The sequence below is a fragment of the Fopius arisanus genome, unplaced genomic scaffold, assembly GCF_000806365.1.
Source record: "Fopius arisanus strain USDA-PBARC FA_bdor unplaced genomic scaffold, ASM80636v1 scaffold00040, whole genome shotgun sequence".
NCBI classification, from domain to species: domain Eukaryota; kingdom Metazoa; phylum Arthropoda; class Insecta; order Hymenoptera; family Braconidae; genus Fopius; species Fopius arisanus.
Window position 1 is genome coordinate 213,165 of NW_011887779.1, and position 16,018 is coordinate 229,182.

The 16,018-nt window shown below is 40.2% G+C and overlaps 1 protein-coding gene across 3 annotated transcripts in view; it reads right to left on the reverse strand.

Annotated features, from left to right (window-relative positions):
- Window positions 1-421: 421 nt before the first annotated feature.
- The window catches only part of LOC105266616 (POU domain protein 2), a 72,752-nt gene continuing 57,155 nt past the window's right edge, over window positions 422-16,018 (reverse strand). Inside the window, exons 5-10 of one of the 3 annotated variants that reach the window (XM_011304926.1) lie at window positions 4,373-4,509; window positions 3,886-4,200; window positions 3,069-3,131; window positions 2,302-2,621; window positions 1,870-2,166; window positions 422-1,758 (exon numbers count right to left, since the gene is read on the reverse strand). In XM_011304926.1, coding sequence (XP_011303228.1) covers window positions 1,506-1,758; window positions 1,870-2,166; window positions 2,302-2,621; window positions 3,069-3,131; window positions 3,886-4,200; window positions 4,373-4,509 — 1,385 coding nt within the window. In that variant the 3' untranslated portion in view covers window positions 422-1,505. Of the gene's footprint in view, window positions 1,759-1,869; window positions 2,167-2,301; window positions 2,622-3,068; window positions 3,132-3,885; window positions 4,219-4,372; window positions 4,510-16,018 lie in introns of all 3 variants that reach the window. The other 2 variants (XM_011304925.1, XM_011304927.1) reach the window with 2 other exon arrangements.

Consider the following 16,018-nt stretch of genomic DNA (forward strand, 5'->3'; position numbering starts at 1 on the left):
GGTGGGGGTATTATGTATTAAAACTACTGGAATGTGATTTCATATGCCGTCATCGTGTTTCATTCGAATATTAGAATCTCGGGAAGTAAAAGCATCTTAAAACATCTCCAAAATAAATTGAATAATTCTCCATGAAATGACGATAATCAATCCCTCAAAAATATTTTCCTACACTTGGTCCACGAATCTGGAATTCCATATAAGATAGAATATCAACAAAATGATGGGATAATTGAAACAAAAATTGTCACTAATATCTCAAACAAATGCAACACTTGTAGGTAAGCCTCATTACAATATACAAAAACAATTCTCAAATCCAATTATTTATAATCGTTAATGGAAAATACAACATGAATTATTATCGATGAATACACCCCGACTGGATATTTTTTTTCTTTTTTCGATATCTCGTAATCCATTAAAAATTACCAGACTATTTACAATACATTTATTTATATATTTATATGGTGAATATGCGTATCTATATTTATATAGAGCTGAACAGTCGATACATGCTTAATACTTTATGATATAATTCCTATAATTATATACATTTATTTATAAATATAATAACGTCATTTGAGACGTATTACGTGGATAATCAATTTTTTTTTTTACTAAAGCACCCCATCGACACCAGAATTACAAAAAAAATGGGTTATCCTATAATACTTGGTATTGTCATACGTGTTTGATCAACCTCGCGATTAAATCGGTGGTACTAAACTCATTCATCCAAGAAAATGCATTCAGCAATACAGACATCACTGATTGCATCCTCCCACAAATTAATAATAAATTGGCTGTAAAAATAAATAATCATAAATAGAAATATTACATATGAATTGATATTGTAATCAACGAGATTAATCGATTAACGTACGCCCATTACAAACACATGACTCCCTCACTGTTACATCAATAGGTGCCCTCCCTAGACAATATACCTCATTCCTCCGACCAATTATATTCCTCAACATTACGCGGATCTTTGGATTTCTCTCATTCAATCCAATCAACTGCGTTAATTATTAATAATAACTCTTTTTTTCTAATTATGTACATTGATCGCTATTTTTTCGTTGTGAAAAAAAGGAGATGAATTCCCATGCTCTCCTGTACATGCACACCAATCACCACGAGTTTGTTCATAAGCTGACATAAATATTAAACGGTCAATAAAAAAATTTAATTGTCAAGTCTTTTTGAATTATTTGAAAACTCACACGTATACATACGTTTTCCCTCATCTCTGAGTTAATATTCGTCGCCAGTGCCACAGGTTCATCTCTCAGTATCAATGAATGATCAATTGAATCGTCACACTTGATACTGAGGAATGAAAAAATTTCAGTGGATCGTTGGCATCCCGACTAGTGATAAAATTCGGGTAGATTGCACAAGCGTCGTTGATGCTGATTATGAAATTGATGCGGCAGTTGTGACTGCGAACGGTGATGATGGTACAGTGCAGCATTATCATGCTGGGTGACAGGTTGATGTCACTCATGAGATTTGGTGTTCAAGGCGTGATAGTTACTCCCGGCTGTGGCGACAAGGGCAAGGGGTATGGGGGAGCCCAGTGGGGTTGGATGGGAGTGGGAGTGGCCCATTCCTGACGAGTGGGTTGTTAAAGCCAGGGGACTCCCCGACATCGAACTAGCCAGCGATGCAAATACAGAGGGCGCTGGTGAGGCCATCGTCGGACTGCCCATTGCTGCTGTTGGTGGATTGATTCGTTTTTCTTTCTGTCGCCTGTCATTGCAATAATTCAATTTTATCATTTGATTTTCTTCATTGACATTTTTATTTTTTCACCTTACACTAAATCAACAAATTAATAAAAAATAAACGATCGATATTTACCTATTGCAAAACCACACCCTCACAACCTCCTTCTCCATCGCGAGACTATCAGCTAGTATCGTTATTTCCTCAGACGTTGGCTTTGGATTCTGCATGAATGCTTTTTCAAGTGCAACACGAACACTTGTCTCTATTGAGGTGCGCTTTTTTCGTCGTCTTCCAATGGCTTCCGGTGTTGTCAATGGATTCGTGAGTGAGTTGGGATTGTTAAGCGAGTTGTCAGCGTCCTCAAGCCATTTTTGCAGAAGTGGCTTCAATTTACACATATTTTTAAACGAGAGATTGAGTGCTTCGAACCTGCAACAATTTTCAACCATTATCAAAACATTTCAACGGATCGTCATCAAGTTTTTACTCATCACAAAGAATTCACTCGAACGTAAATAAATCGTCAATTATCTCTAGAGTAAATGTCCTTCAGTAAATTCTCACCTGGAAATCGTTGTTTGCGAAAAATCATTTCCGTACAATTTTCCCATAGCTAATCCTACATCACCCTGCGTGAACCCGAGCTTGATGCGCCTCTGCTTGAATGTTTTAGCGAATTGTTCTAGCTCTTCAAGATCCGTTGTCTCTTCTGGCGACGGCTCAAGCCTTGCCGTCGGTGGTTTTACCGTCGGTGGAGTACCCGGAGGAGGTGGTGATCTCTGCTGGGTCACATTTCTTCCCACGAGACCACCACCACCCTGCAGTGCCTGCTGCTTCTGGAGAGCCTGGAGTTGTTGAGCTGCTTGCGCCACCGCCTGCTGAACCTAAAACATCAAGATACCGTATTCATCAATAAAATCCATCGCTCAATCAATCCCAGAAGACTAACTACTTGACTCAAGAATGTTTAGGCTATTGGAACTGTTATTTTCCCTGTCAGTCACTCAATATTGGATTAGATCATGAATGTCATGAATGACTCGGCGGATGACTCTTCCCAAAGCAGTGATCAAACAAAAAAACTTGAATATATAGAAAGGTCTACAAACTTTTGTTTTGACTATACCCCCAGATCATTCAACGGCAAATTATTGTCTGACAGAAGATTTACTTTTTCATCTGTGAATCTGCTTGAAGCATTCAAAACTTCCGGCAATCTTTGAATCTTCAAGAGTCTGGTATTGATTTTGAAATACAAAGCCCACACATTCTTCGAGAACATAAAAACACCCAGACAATAATTAATAAATTCCGAGCAGGACGAATAATACCTGCATGGACTGTGAGCGCGGATGACTCGGTCTCTGGGCGTAGCCACCGCTTTGCAACAGCCCCTGCAAGAGTTTTTCTTAATATACGATAACACTTACACGTTGATGTACCGATAAAATTGATGAAATGGTTTACGCGTGTCAAAGAGGGGCGCGTGGACAGGTAAAAATTCCACTGGTGGCTGAAGGGGTGAAGCGAATGGAGGAATTAAGTATCTGTTCCGGAAGACGCCCCATAGCAGGGATTACTCATATATCCCTTTCATTTTTTAGTTCGCGTGCTTGGGGTTGAGCAGGTTCAACGTAACCCTATGCTTCAAATTTTTTTTTTAAGGCTTGAGAAGGTCGTGTGTCGCTTTATGCAATCGGGATGTAGCATAATGGGTGAAGGATTTATAGGTAAAAATATACACATCTTTTTATCGTTGCCACGTGTGAGGTAACAAAGAGAGGTTCGTGGCAAGGTGATTGTCCCTTAAAATGCAATGTACACTGTGGCTTTTCAATATGATCGAGGGACACGCACTCAATGAAGTCTTAGGTTAATAGGGGTTTCTTTATCCATTCTCAATATAATTGTTATTTCTCGATAGACGATGGGGAGATGTTGATGTTGAGTGAAAAGAATTCAATGGCAATCAGAGTGAGTCGTCGGGTACTTTTTTTTTTTAACCCGGGGTAATCTGACATCTTGAGATCAGATAAGAGTCTTTGACGCGCGACGCTTAGGGTTCTCCCTTCGCTTGTGACTTAATCTTTTTGAGTATCCGGAGAGAAAGAATGCACGGAGGGAAGTGGACTTGAAGATCGGACGTACCTGATTCTGAAGGAAGAACTGCGCCTGCGCAGGAAGTTGACCGGCCGCTGGATTTGCTTGTTGGAACATAGCGATCTGTTGGAGATGTTGTTGAAGGGATTGCTGTTGTTGTTGGAGGGTTGATGCTAGGGCTTGAATCTCCTGGGAGCTCAGGGCACCTAGGGAGCCGTGCATCAGGAGTTGCTGTCCGACTAGTTGGGCTGCTAATGCTGCTTGTGAGTTACTCGTGTTGCCAGCGTGACTTCCGGTCAACTGACTGCTGACCCCGGAACTCGGGGATGAGGCACTACCGCTTGTTCCACTACTGCTGTTTCGCTGTGAAACATCGGTAACCTGGAGAATGAATTTCGTACTCAAGTTAAATCATTGGAATTCGGTAGTGAAGTGGTGCTAACTCATCATTTCGTTGTGAACTCATTAATTTAGATTATTTATTCGTCAACTGAATTACACCACTTCTCCACAGAATTATTTATCAACAACTCACCAGGTTGAGGGCTCCTCGCTCCGAGTCCATGGAGTCGTGATCCAAGATCGCCTCGTTTCCATCCTGAACGTCGCTGGCGATACTCCGATCATCTCCACTGAGCTCAGCACCATCCACATCACCATGTAAATCAGCATCTGGAGCACAAGACGATAAAATTATTATCCCTCGTATTTTTAAATATAAAACAGCGTTAATTATCGGATAGAGTGATTTAAATCATACAATTGTTATTGTTTTGCGAGCGATATTTATTCGGGTGATAACGTGTCGGAGTGCTGGTGGGTGTGCTGGTGGCATGTAGACGCATATCCGCGAAAATCATCCTCGGGTCTTCTATGAAGACCATGTTTATGTCACTGCACACCGACCCGTCACTTTTCACCTTCGTCACATGTATGTGCTCTTCGAGCGCCAGCACGACGATTTTTATTCAATTTGTCACCACAATACTTTAATCCCCTACTTAATCACCTAATCGATATCAATTACCCCTCCATTTTTCTCAACAGTAAATACGAAGTACTGAAAATACTGAGTGCCGAGATGATAACGATGCATTCACTACACACCATCAGATTTTTTATTATTAATATAAAAAATTGCAGTGAATTTATTAATGGAATTGAATACTGTGTGGAGGACTTGCAGCCTCGGTCTCGTGCGGAGTATTACCACTGAATGAAATCCAGTGACGCAACAAAAAAGCCTCGAGGCCAGCAGCAAGCAGCACAGAGTAAGCAGCAAGCAGCAAGCAGTGGGCCCAAGAGGTGCCCCAGTCCCCCACCACTCCTCCATACGAGCACCATTGGACAGTCATCAAAGAGCCTTCACCCTGATTGGCCCAATGTAATACCCTTTACTCCACTCAATTGCCCCACCTCTCCCCCATACTACTCCAAACAACCCTTCATACATTTATCATCGTATCTCATGACGCCCTCACTCGCACACCCCTTTGACGCTTTATATCGTTTCCCCTCCCTTTCCTCTCCCTCTATCCCCCTCTCTCCCCCTCTTCTCACCCCCTCTCCCCATCTTGCGGGTACATAATTTTTTGTTAAATTGTAATGCGACCCGCCAATAATCGCTCGGAACTGATTTAACAAACGATTTTTTTTTTTCTCCATTTCATTTTCTATCGTATGAATTTCAGACGTGTAACGGTCTCCAAAATGCAATTACCTCGATTCGCCACAACCGAAAATCGGTTTTAGACAGAAGGATTATAATACGACGCATGTGGAATAATACTTCTAAGATTTTTAGTAAAAATTTTTAGTTGGAAGAAGGAAAAGTTAATAAAGAAAAAATGATGAATAAACTGAGAGAAATTGTGTGCCCCTGAATTTATGGGAAAGTTCTAAATGCATACGATTATATTCAAACAGCCCCTCGAGGTCATCTATCTGAAAAAAAAAATCTCACACAAAAAAAGGACCGAAAAAACGCTTTTACGTTTCAGCGTGATGGCTTCCCATCTTCCCAAAATCCGGTGAAAAAAAAAACCATACGGGAAGCGTTTTACACAAAAGTAGAGGACAGGTAGAGATCGGCGTGACTGGAGGAGGGGTACGTTGTATAAAAGAAGCGAAAAAAAAAAAAATACCCTGAAGACGCTATTTTTCAATAAAGTAAACCCAACGTCCGTTTTTATCCACTCTGATTTTCCCTCTCTTTTCCTTACCTGCCCGCAGATTGCCCTCCCCCCCTCCAAAAAAAAGTTAAAAATAAAAAGAAAAAAAAAAACGGCGATCGACGCAGGTAGGAATGCATCCTTGGAAGATTGAGAGCCGCAAGGTTGAGGGGCATTGGTGGAATTACTATAAAATTCAGTTACTGGGAAGGTTCACCCCTCCAACGGCGCCATTCTCTCTAGAAATTTGCATCATCGATCTTTCAGGTGGGGAGGCACTTTTTTTGTGAAAAATCATGGAGTTTTTTATCCGTGAGAACGTGGGACCCAAAGGGGGACACTTTCAACCATTTTGGGGTGATTTCTGGTGTTTTTCAATTCTCGCTATTGGAGTAACGCTTTTTTTTTTTTCATTATTCCATACCCTTTCCAGAGAGAAATAAACGTGAATGATTGTTCACGGAGGTGTAAAGAGGTGCCTCGATGTAGGTGCACTTCATGTCTTCTCTTTCTCTGTAAGTTTGGCTAGGTTGTCCCAGGTGGTTCCAAACGTACCTCCCCAAAGTATCACCGATAAGGTGTTTAACCGTCATTTCATTCTTTTTCCCTATTTTTTTTTTCCTCGGGAAAGATCAGGAGTTTGTAGGTCTACCTGTGGATGAATGACGGTAAAAAAAAATTTCTTCCGTTGACGTTGGAAGCGACGACATTCGCTATTTTTTGGGGGCTCCAAGCCTTTCCATCATACCACCTCTTTTTTTTCTGGATAAACTTATTTGTAACACTTTTTCAATGGATTTTGTTTGCCTTTTCGATATTGATCGATAACGGAAATTTTGGGTGTCCGTTTTATTGGGTTTATTCCATTGTTTGGGCCCGATGGAAGTAGCAGAATTGAACGATATATCGGGGATGTGATGACTATATTTCATGAATCCACCCCCACGTTGCTTCTGTTTTGTATTAGAGAATCTCGCAATATCGGTGTTCTATTTAACGTGTGGACGAGTGACACGGTAATGCACGGGACAATCCATCACCCACGCATTCAGAGGGGCAGTTTTTCCCTGGGGTGAAATGACTGGTTGGAGACAGCTGGGCCCATTTTCACTATTTCTAGGTGTTTCCCCGAAGAACCCCCGACCATTCTCAAGACCTGACCCCCCATGCAATGAATGAATTCAATGTCCAGGGGGACAGACACGCGATCAGTGTCAGGTGATGTCCAGATCATCACAGTGACACCTGAGATTTACACCGAATATTTCAAGACCTGTTCAATATTTTTGCATTTCATTTGACATTTTTTTGAGTGTATCGTCCATTTTTTCTTATGCGTAATCAATATTGGATTTGATGAGTATTTTTATTTAATATGAAAATATTTTGCGTCCGGGTCCGGTCCCAACTGCACTGTCCCTGCATTGTGGATGATTCTATTCATTTGAATTCTTATTGAAATGGTCGTGAGGCTATGGCCGGTCTCCCTAAATCGAATTGAAAATCAATCAACGGAAATGGTCATATCCGACTAATGCTCGTTCATCGCAGTTCAATGCATTTTTTTTTAATGTGAAATATGAGGGATACATTCTTGAGACATATCAATATTCGTAGCGATGCGGTAAAACGATTTAAGGGTGGACTATCTATCGAATCGAATCAAAAATCGAATATCGAACATCTATCGAAAAAACCGTTAGTACAAAGTACTCACCAAAAATCAAATGAAATACTTTAATTAAATTCCTTTAATTAATTTTAAAATTCCCACCAGACGAGCGATAATGAATTTTCCCGCTCTTCACTATTCCTTCAAATTCCCTTCTTTCATTCACGGTTTAGCTACCGATTTCGAATAATCAAAAATCGAAAAATTCTCCCTGGAAAGGGAGAGGGCGATATTTAATCAGGAGAATAATCACAAGAAAAAAAAAAAGGCAAGAAAAAGCGGAATGTCTTTACTTTTTCCAAATAGAGGCGGGAAATCCTCAGATAATGGTCGTCCATCCGCTCAGCATAATCTACATAAAATAACAATATCCCCAAAGAAAAGAGTCGACAAGTCACCATGAAGATCGGAGGATGCTGCAACGATGAGGTACAAAAGGAAATCGTTATTTTCACGCCGAAGCCTCAATTTCGCGGTTGTGCCATCCCTAGCGAGTTTGCTCCTCTGGCACCCGCCCACAGAATATCTCTACCAAATGTTCTTTGATTTTTAACGCCTTCCCCAAGGTCAATCCATAACGATCTTCCAATATATACCAAAGAGTTGTATCGACTTATCGTCTCACCATTTCTGTCGTGGAGACAGGGGAGCACCCCATTGTACATGTTTTCTTGAGTCACACGCAACATTCCACACAAAGACGCTCGATCGTATTAGACCCCTGGCGACAGGGTATTTCTATTTTCTCCTCTTTTTCTTTTTATTCTCTTCTCCTTCTCCTGGTGTATCACAACACGTTAGAATGCTTAAGCAGCATCTGCTTCTTCCCCGCGTCGCCATTCTTGGTTTCTCTTACGTAACAAAGACATGGGGCCCAATGGGGGAGGCTGGGGGGGGTTACGGGGGAGGCTTGTGGACCCAGAAAAATACTGAGCATTTTATTTGTGTTCGTCGCCCTGCCAACCGACTTACAATTTTATTAGGGCCTTACATCATTCGATTATTTAGTTTTTACCATTTTTTTTTCTTTTCTCTCGGAAAATTCTATGGGCTGTTATTCATGAGAAAATCTGAATTCATAGTGAATGGAGATCGTGAGGCCGAAGAAGTATACTTTGTACTTGATTTATTTGATTTATTTATTTATTTATTTATTGGGTAGAACTCAAGTAAAAACACCGGCGAAAATATTATTCCATATTTACATCCGTTCCTTACGACTTATTAACAAAAAAACATCACCGATGATTCAAATATTTTATTGCTACTCCATTAAATCGTCGACCGAATAAAAATGTGTTTTTCCACGTCAATTTAAAGCTTCTGTTTGCGTAACAAAATATTGTTAGAAGTTATACGGTTGGAGCAGGAAGAAGATGAGGAAAAAGTATTGTCTCCAAAAAGCAGAGGCAGATGAGAGAGAAGACAACTGTATGGAGAGAGATAAAATAAAAGGGAGAAAAAAAAAAAGAGGGAAGAGAGAAGACGTATGGAGAGAATGAAACGAGGGGGATAGGAGCCAATAGAATAACAGTGTATCGTCGTATATTGTGGAGTATGGTAAAGAGTGGTAGAGAGTAGAAGGGTGATAGAAGGGGTGTTTCACAAGGAGTGGTGATTGTTTAGTGGTAGACAGCCAAAACCGTTAGGTTGGTCGCGTGCTAGGGATATGGGCACGTGGCCACCTTTTTCCCTCTTGATCCTCACCGGTTAACCATTCAGGTTGGTCTGCTACAGCTACTGAAGTCTCCTGACTAAGCAGCCGCCCAAGTCCACTCATCAAGATCAAACAGAAGATTTTATTTTGCTTTCCATTAATTCGTTGAACTGAGGGATTAGAGAGTGTTTAGGTAGACTTGGATGATTAGCTTTTAGATACCGATACCAGGATAGGGTGGTGGCTCGTGGCAGATGCAGGGGCTCTGGAGAACAGTTATAAAATATACAGTTATAGGGTAACGTGTGAGGAGCATGATGTTGGAATAGAGCAACGGCACGTCGCCATTAATGAAACTTATAAAATGGAGCCTGCCGGGGCACGTGTTCCTACAAAATACATAAATAAGTATAGGTTTACTGGATAAAACCGATGGATTAAGGTCTTCAGTTTAGTGGATACTTGCAGATGTTCCTGGTGAGATACATTGTACCGGCTAGACCAGTCACGGATGTGTACTTTGATCATCCTGATGAACACGAAACACGATAACTTTGAACACTACCTATCGAGATGCTGTATCAATGCGCCAACAGAAATAAACTCGATAAACTAGTGAATTTCCAATAGTTCTGGTCTCTTCGGGTTCTTCGTGTTGAAGGGATTGAATCTCTTCGACTTTTCGCTCAAGGTTTTATTCATTTTAAAAAATAATACCATGATTGCGGTGAATCCGAGGATTCTGTTGTTTCATCCGGTTTTTATGGAGATTCAATGCTAATATGGCGGATAATTTACTGACCAGCGATTGTTACGCTCAAATCGCATAGTCGTTTTTACTCTCTAATCTATTCCTGATGGGAAGAGCAAGGTGAATATCAAATTGCTGGCTTTGGTCACCATCTGCTGATGGTAATCGTCGTGGACTTGATCAATTTTTTACGCAAAAATCGGTTTTTATACTTTCATCTGAATTTCGGAAATCCATTTTTCAAAAATCCAGATGGAACGAGAAGTCTCACCGTTTTTCATGGAAACTTTTTATTTTTTAAATAAAAATATTGAAATTATCAATGCGAGATGCGCGATGGGAATGATTTTTAAAAACCACTCGTATCAGTTCTGAATTTACAAAATGATATCGATGTATCAATAATTTCTGCAATCAAAAAATCTAAGCGAAAGTTTATTTTATAATAAATATAGTATTATTTTGCAAATGGAAATTCCTGAGGGCTACACACACATGTTTAATCATGAAGAATCACAAGATGATGAAATATACCAAAAGGTGCGGATATTCTGCGTGAGAACATTTCACACGCAATGACTCTTCGGCAGCTGGAGATGTCTGACTCCAAGTGATAACGATTTTTTTAATAACCATGCCCTGATATGATTTATAAATGCAAAGCGCACGCCAAATGCTAGTTATCGTAAAAAAAATCAGGCCCTTGCAAAGTCGTTATATTTTTTTAAGACGGTGGTCAGCAGAGGGTCACAATTTCCCGAGCGTTACCGTAAATATACGATAAGGAAATGAGACTATGCATATAAAAGAGGGTGTTTCCGCAGAAGGGATGGCGGATCCATTTGAAATTGCCACCCCCACGCGTCTCCTCGGTGATGTATGGCACAAGGTGAGAACATAACCTGAATCAACAATTCCACAGTTGCAATGACTCAGGACATTCCTCAATAATTCAGTTTGAAGGAAGACCTATTCACCTTTGAACGTTTTGATAAAAAAAAAAACAACAGTGAAAGCTGCTCCTATCCAATGACTTTTCCTCGTCAATTGTCGGGAGTGAAGATCGATCCCTCAAATTTTCTCATATCACCGAAATTTATCCCGCATACGAAGTGACTTTCGCACCGAATTCTCCAACACTATTTGAATATCCACGTATTAACATTCGTCTGGCGTAGTTCAGGGCTGTGATTGTCAGGTTGGTAATCCAGTCACGTGGCCAGCACGTCATACCACGTCAAATCCACCCCACACTATGCAAGCTTCATCCTCTAGCTCCTGGTCCTTGAAATCCACCCAAAAAACCCTCTGTCCACGTTTGACCAACAGGAGTTCCTCAACCTTTCACATTCCATTTCCATGCTCTACTAATTCCAATACTCAGGAAAAAATGGTTTTGCATTCTGGAATTTGTTCCTCTTTTGAGGAATATTTTAACTGCAGCTCCATCTCCTTTTTTTGACAATCCATTCCTCTCACATAGTAATTAATAAATAATAATAGATAATAATAAAAAGGGGTGGTACTACATGAGTTTCCATTTCATTTTTCAACGATAGATATATAAGAATCGGAATTCAGATATTCAGATTCAGACTCTGAGCCAGAATCAGAGAGATTATAAAATGAAAATGTTCCTGAATTTTATAATAAAAATAAATATATCGAATAAACCGACTTCAAAAAACGTTACATTGGATTTTTTTCAGAGAATATTTAAAAAATTGTGAGGTGTTCCATATTAATATATTGTAATAAACTTGTAATTTTATTTCGCGTAATATATTTCCAGAAATGGCGTATCCAGAATATCCAAAAATTCTCAATGAAAACGTAAAAATAAAAAAAATCCGGATGATTTTTCTCGTATCTGTGGATACCGTGCAAGCTGTAAATTTAATCGCATTTTTGACGGGATCTCCCTTGATTTATAAATCTTTAAAATCGCGCAACGAATCACATCCCCTCATGGCCCCTAATGCCACAGTAAAATGGGGGCTGGTTTGGTATTTTATGCGTGTCACCGCCCCCGCGCGAGAATGTTTTCACGGGACAACGAACACCCCCTCTGGAGGTTTTTCAGATCTTGTCCCTCACAACAAACTGAAGAATGAGTGAGGGGGAGTTAAAACTGTCTAGTCCTGGGGAAGGGGTCGGTAACCGAGTTAAATAACGCTACATTACCGCCCTCGTCCATACAAGATTTGGCCGAGTGTGAAATACCCCGTCGGCTTATCAACTCCTCGCAGAACTCCATTCCTCTTTTTGTTTTCCATTTCACATCATCTTTCGACCCCAATTACTCGCCCCAGGGTTGCCAGATGGCGATTTTTTCCAAAAATTGTTTTTGGTTTTTCAAGAATAGGATAGATGATAGCAAGCTTCGAATTAGATATCAACTAGGCCATTTCAAAAGTGTCAACCATTCGCGCTATCGGCTGGACTTGCTTGATTGGGATTGTTTAAAATCGAACAAACATTTTCAAAAAATTCGCCATCTGGCAACTCTGACTCGCCCTACCCCGATGAAAAATCCTTAAAAACTCGAAAAACCAAATAATTTTCCTTTTTCCAAATAATTTTTTCACGTCCACGCGGTGGAAAAATAATCCATCAGAATAGCATCATGCAGTGCATCATGTTTTGTAAGAAGAACAAATAGATAAGCAGAACTGGAAATTAAAAGTTTTACAACTTCCTGAGGGTACTCGCATTTTTTTTGAGATAACCTTGTCCTTCCTGGAAATCCCACCGAGGGCTTTCACTGTATACAATTACCAGGCGTCTAGACACAGCCTCTAGCTAAATGACAACAACTTAGGTCCAATTGTCCTTGAGGATCGAGTGCGAGTTTCTTGCTCTGAAACTCTGATTTTTAAACCAAAAATTGTATACAATTACAATTACATATTTTCAAGGAACTTGACCATTAATGTGCAATCGTTTCAGATCTATTCTGAGGGTTTGCGGATGGAGGGGAGGCAGAAGGTTAATGATAGGAAATCTACCCCCGTTTTGTTTTCAACATAAAAATTACAATTACGCAGGACTGAGGACTGAGGTAAATAGGTAAATAAATGAAACAAGGACGAGACGAGGTAGAAGGTCATTCGCTTCTCACTCCATCGCGAATCAAGTGAGTTGGGATTCTTTCCCGAATGCTGGCATCTCGCTTCATTCTCCAGAGTTGGTTTTTTTTTTCTTTTCCTTCACTTTAGTCGTTTTTACTCCTTCTTTCACTACTGTCTTCCTCGGGGCTCTCCCTTTCATTCCGACACACAGTCCTGGCTTAATAGCCGAGGGGGATATCGGATTTCTGCAGAAGCGTAAAAGATCTTCAGAGAAACGCGTGAAAAAAAAGGAAATGCTCACTTGGAGGTATGTGTGGGTGGATCGTCTCACTTTCTCGGTGGCTTGGGACAACCTGCGATTCTCTGTTATGGCAGTTTATGGGAATGGAAGACTTTAATTGCGTTGCTTTGATGATATGGTAAAATCGGTGATTGAAATTGGTATTGAATTTTCTAATAATTGATGGAAATGTTTTCGAAGCTGTAGGGGTCGTCAGGACATGATGGGGTACCTAGCTTCTTTTCGAATCATTTTTAATCCTGAAATTGTTAATTCGAGCCCCCAATATACTCGGCCGAAGGCACAATGGGGTACTCTTAACAAACTGAAAAATTAAAATAATTTTTCCCGATTTTTTTTATTTTCCGAAAGATGATGACAAAGAATTTTCATAATGGGGTACTAGAAAAAATGAAAAAGAAATTATTTTTGTTTGCTAATATATATTTATATACTTGGAATGTTTTTTAATGTCTAAATTATTTTCAATCCCTTTGAAGATCTATCCTCGATTTATTCTCTACTCGAAGAAAATGTAATTTGCTAGATAAAATTCTATATTACAACAAACTAAGAAATGATTCTTATTTAATATTCGGAATTTCTTTTCAATTTTCTCACTTATCATTTTTATTTTTTTATTCTCAAACCCTTCAGCGTGCCGAACGTTTCAAAAGTTTTATGTGAAGCCCGAATCATTTCAAAACGATTTTTCAAAATTTGGAATATTCTCGGGGTACCCCACTGTGCCCCAGTCTCCCCGTCCTAATTACAGAGAAAACTTGAGGGGTTCAACCCCACACGCACCCCCGCTTTCGATCCCCATATGATAACCACTAGATAATCATCCAACTAATTGATTACGATAAACAACAAGGGAGTGTCGACGATACCGGGACGATATTATCGCAGGGGGTTGTTCAGAAAATGCCGTGTTAACCGCCCGTTGTGCCGTTAAACAGCCGCTTCCTGGCCGACAGCAAGTGGCGTCGAAAATTAAAAGGAGAGAACAAAAAAAAATAATAATTATCGGCAGTATCGTCAGGCCTCGGTAATTATCGAGGTTGATTCTGCCCCCCTCCGGGGGGGTCCAATGAACACTTCATCATCGATACCACAAAGTGAAATTAATCCCCCTCCCCCTTTCCCGTACAAAAAGCCACAATCAATTAATTAATTAGATTAGTATAATCGGAATTTCCAATGCAATTAACGTACATCAATTTTCATTCCCAAATGGAAGCGAATGAAAGGAAAGAGAAAGAGAGGATTACGGTGTGGGTATACAAGAGCCGCCGACAGCGGGGGCGATTCACAATTTATTCCCTCCATTTTTTCGCGTTCATATTTATTACGTCGTTATAAACAATATGGCGTCTATTAAGCGATGTTATCCACTGCTTGCACCGTGTGGAATCAATCGACGCTTCGTAATGGCGCGTGCGCGATATTTGTTGCAGACAATCAATAAATATTAATTATGCGGATAATTTATGGGGTGAGTTTGCATCGTAAAGTCCACCCACTCGGCGTTGAGTGGGATAACTTGAAAAAAATGTTTTTTCAATGATTTGAATTTGAGAAATAGAAAAATATGTTCTGGCAATGATGTATAAGTTGAGTGCTATTCGACCACTCAAGTTATTGAATTTAATTGATACCGCGTAAAGACATTAAACATTCCCTGAGAGGCATTCTTGAAGGATAATCGAGATGAAAGAGAATGCGCTGAAAGTAAAAAAGCCGCCGCAAGTATCTTTCCCTCATGCTTGATGCGATGGGAACGACATATAGCATTGATGGAATCACCAATTGCAGAGTTATTGGTTTAATTGCTAATTGCTAGTCCTCTCCTTCAGTGACTTGTGGCTATTGTAATGGCGCCGACGCCTACGAGATGTAGAGGGCGGATCCGCGACACGAATATACGGAGCATTAACGTCCCTTTATTCTCACGGTTATATTTTTCCTCTCCGCCCCCTCCACCCCATCTCCACTTTTTTTTTTTCAATTTTTTCTGAAAAATTGTGAGCGTCATACGTTGGCACGCGTCCGAGACGTCATCTCGCGGACAAGAAATATCACGAGCGGAAGTGGCTGGAGCCGTGAGAAATACCCAGTCAAGAGAGGAAATGTATGTATGATGCATCTTGTAAGATAATCCTGGGATGTACGCCGCTATGTTTCTCAGAATACCAACTGTACCTGTTTTCACTTCTTCTTACGCGATTAGCGAGACCGCGGGTCCGCGGACTATGGGTTTATGCGCTGTACTCCATCGGGATTGGCGGCATAAATTCACCTCGACTTGTACCTCACCACAAGTATTTTTGATCAAGTTAATCATTGAAATCCCTTCGCGCGCACTTACTTCATCTCCCAATCGTTAAAATCGCCTAATGAAGATCCCAGCCTTTTATTATCGTTTTTTTTTCCATCTCAATAGTTAAAGTTCCTGATTGCTGATGAGTTATTATCGATGATTAAAGGGTATTCCGGGGTTGAATGCATTTTTTCCACAATTTTTGACTTCTGGGAAGAATTATTACTCCGTACCGAGAATATATTGATATATATTG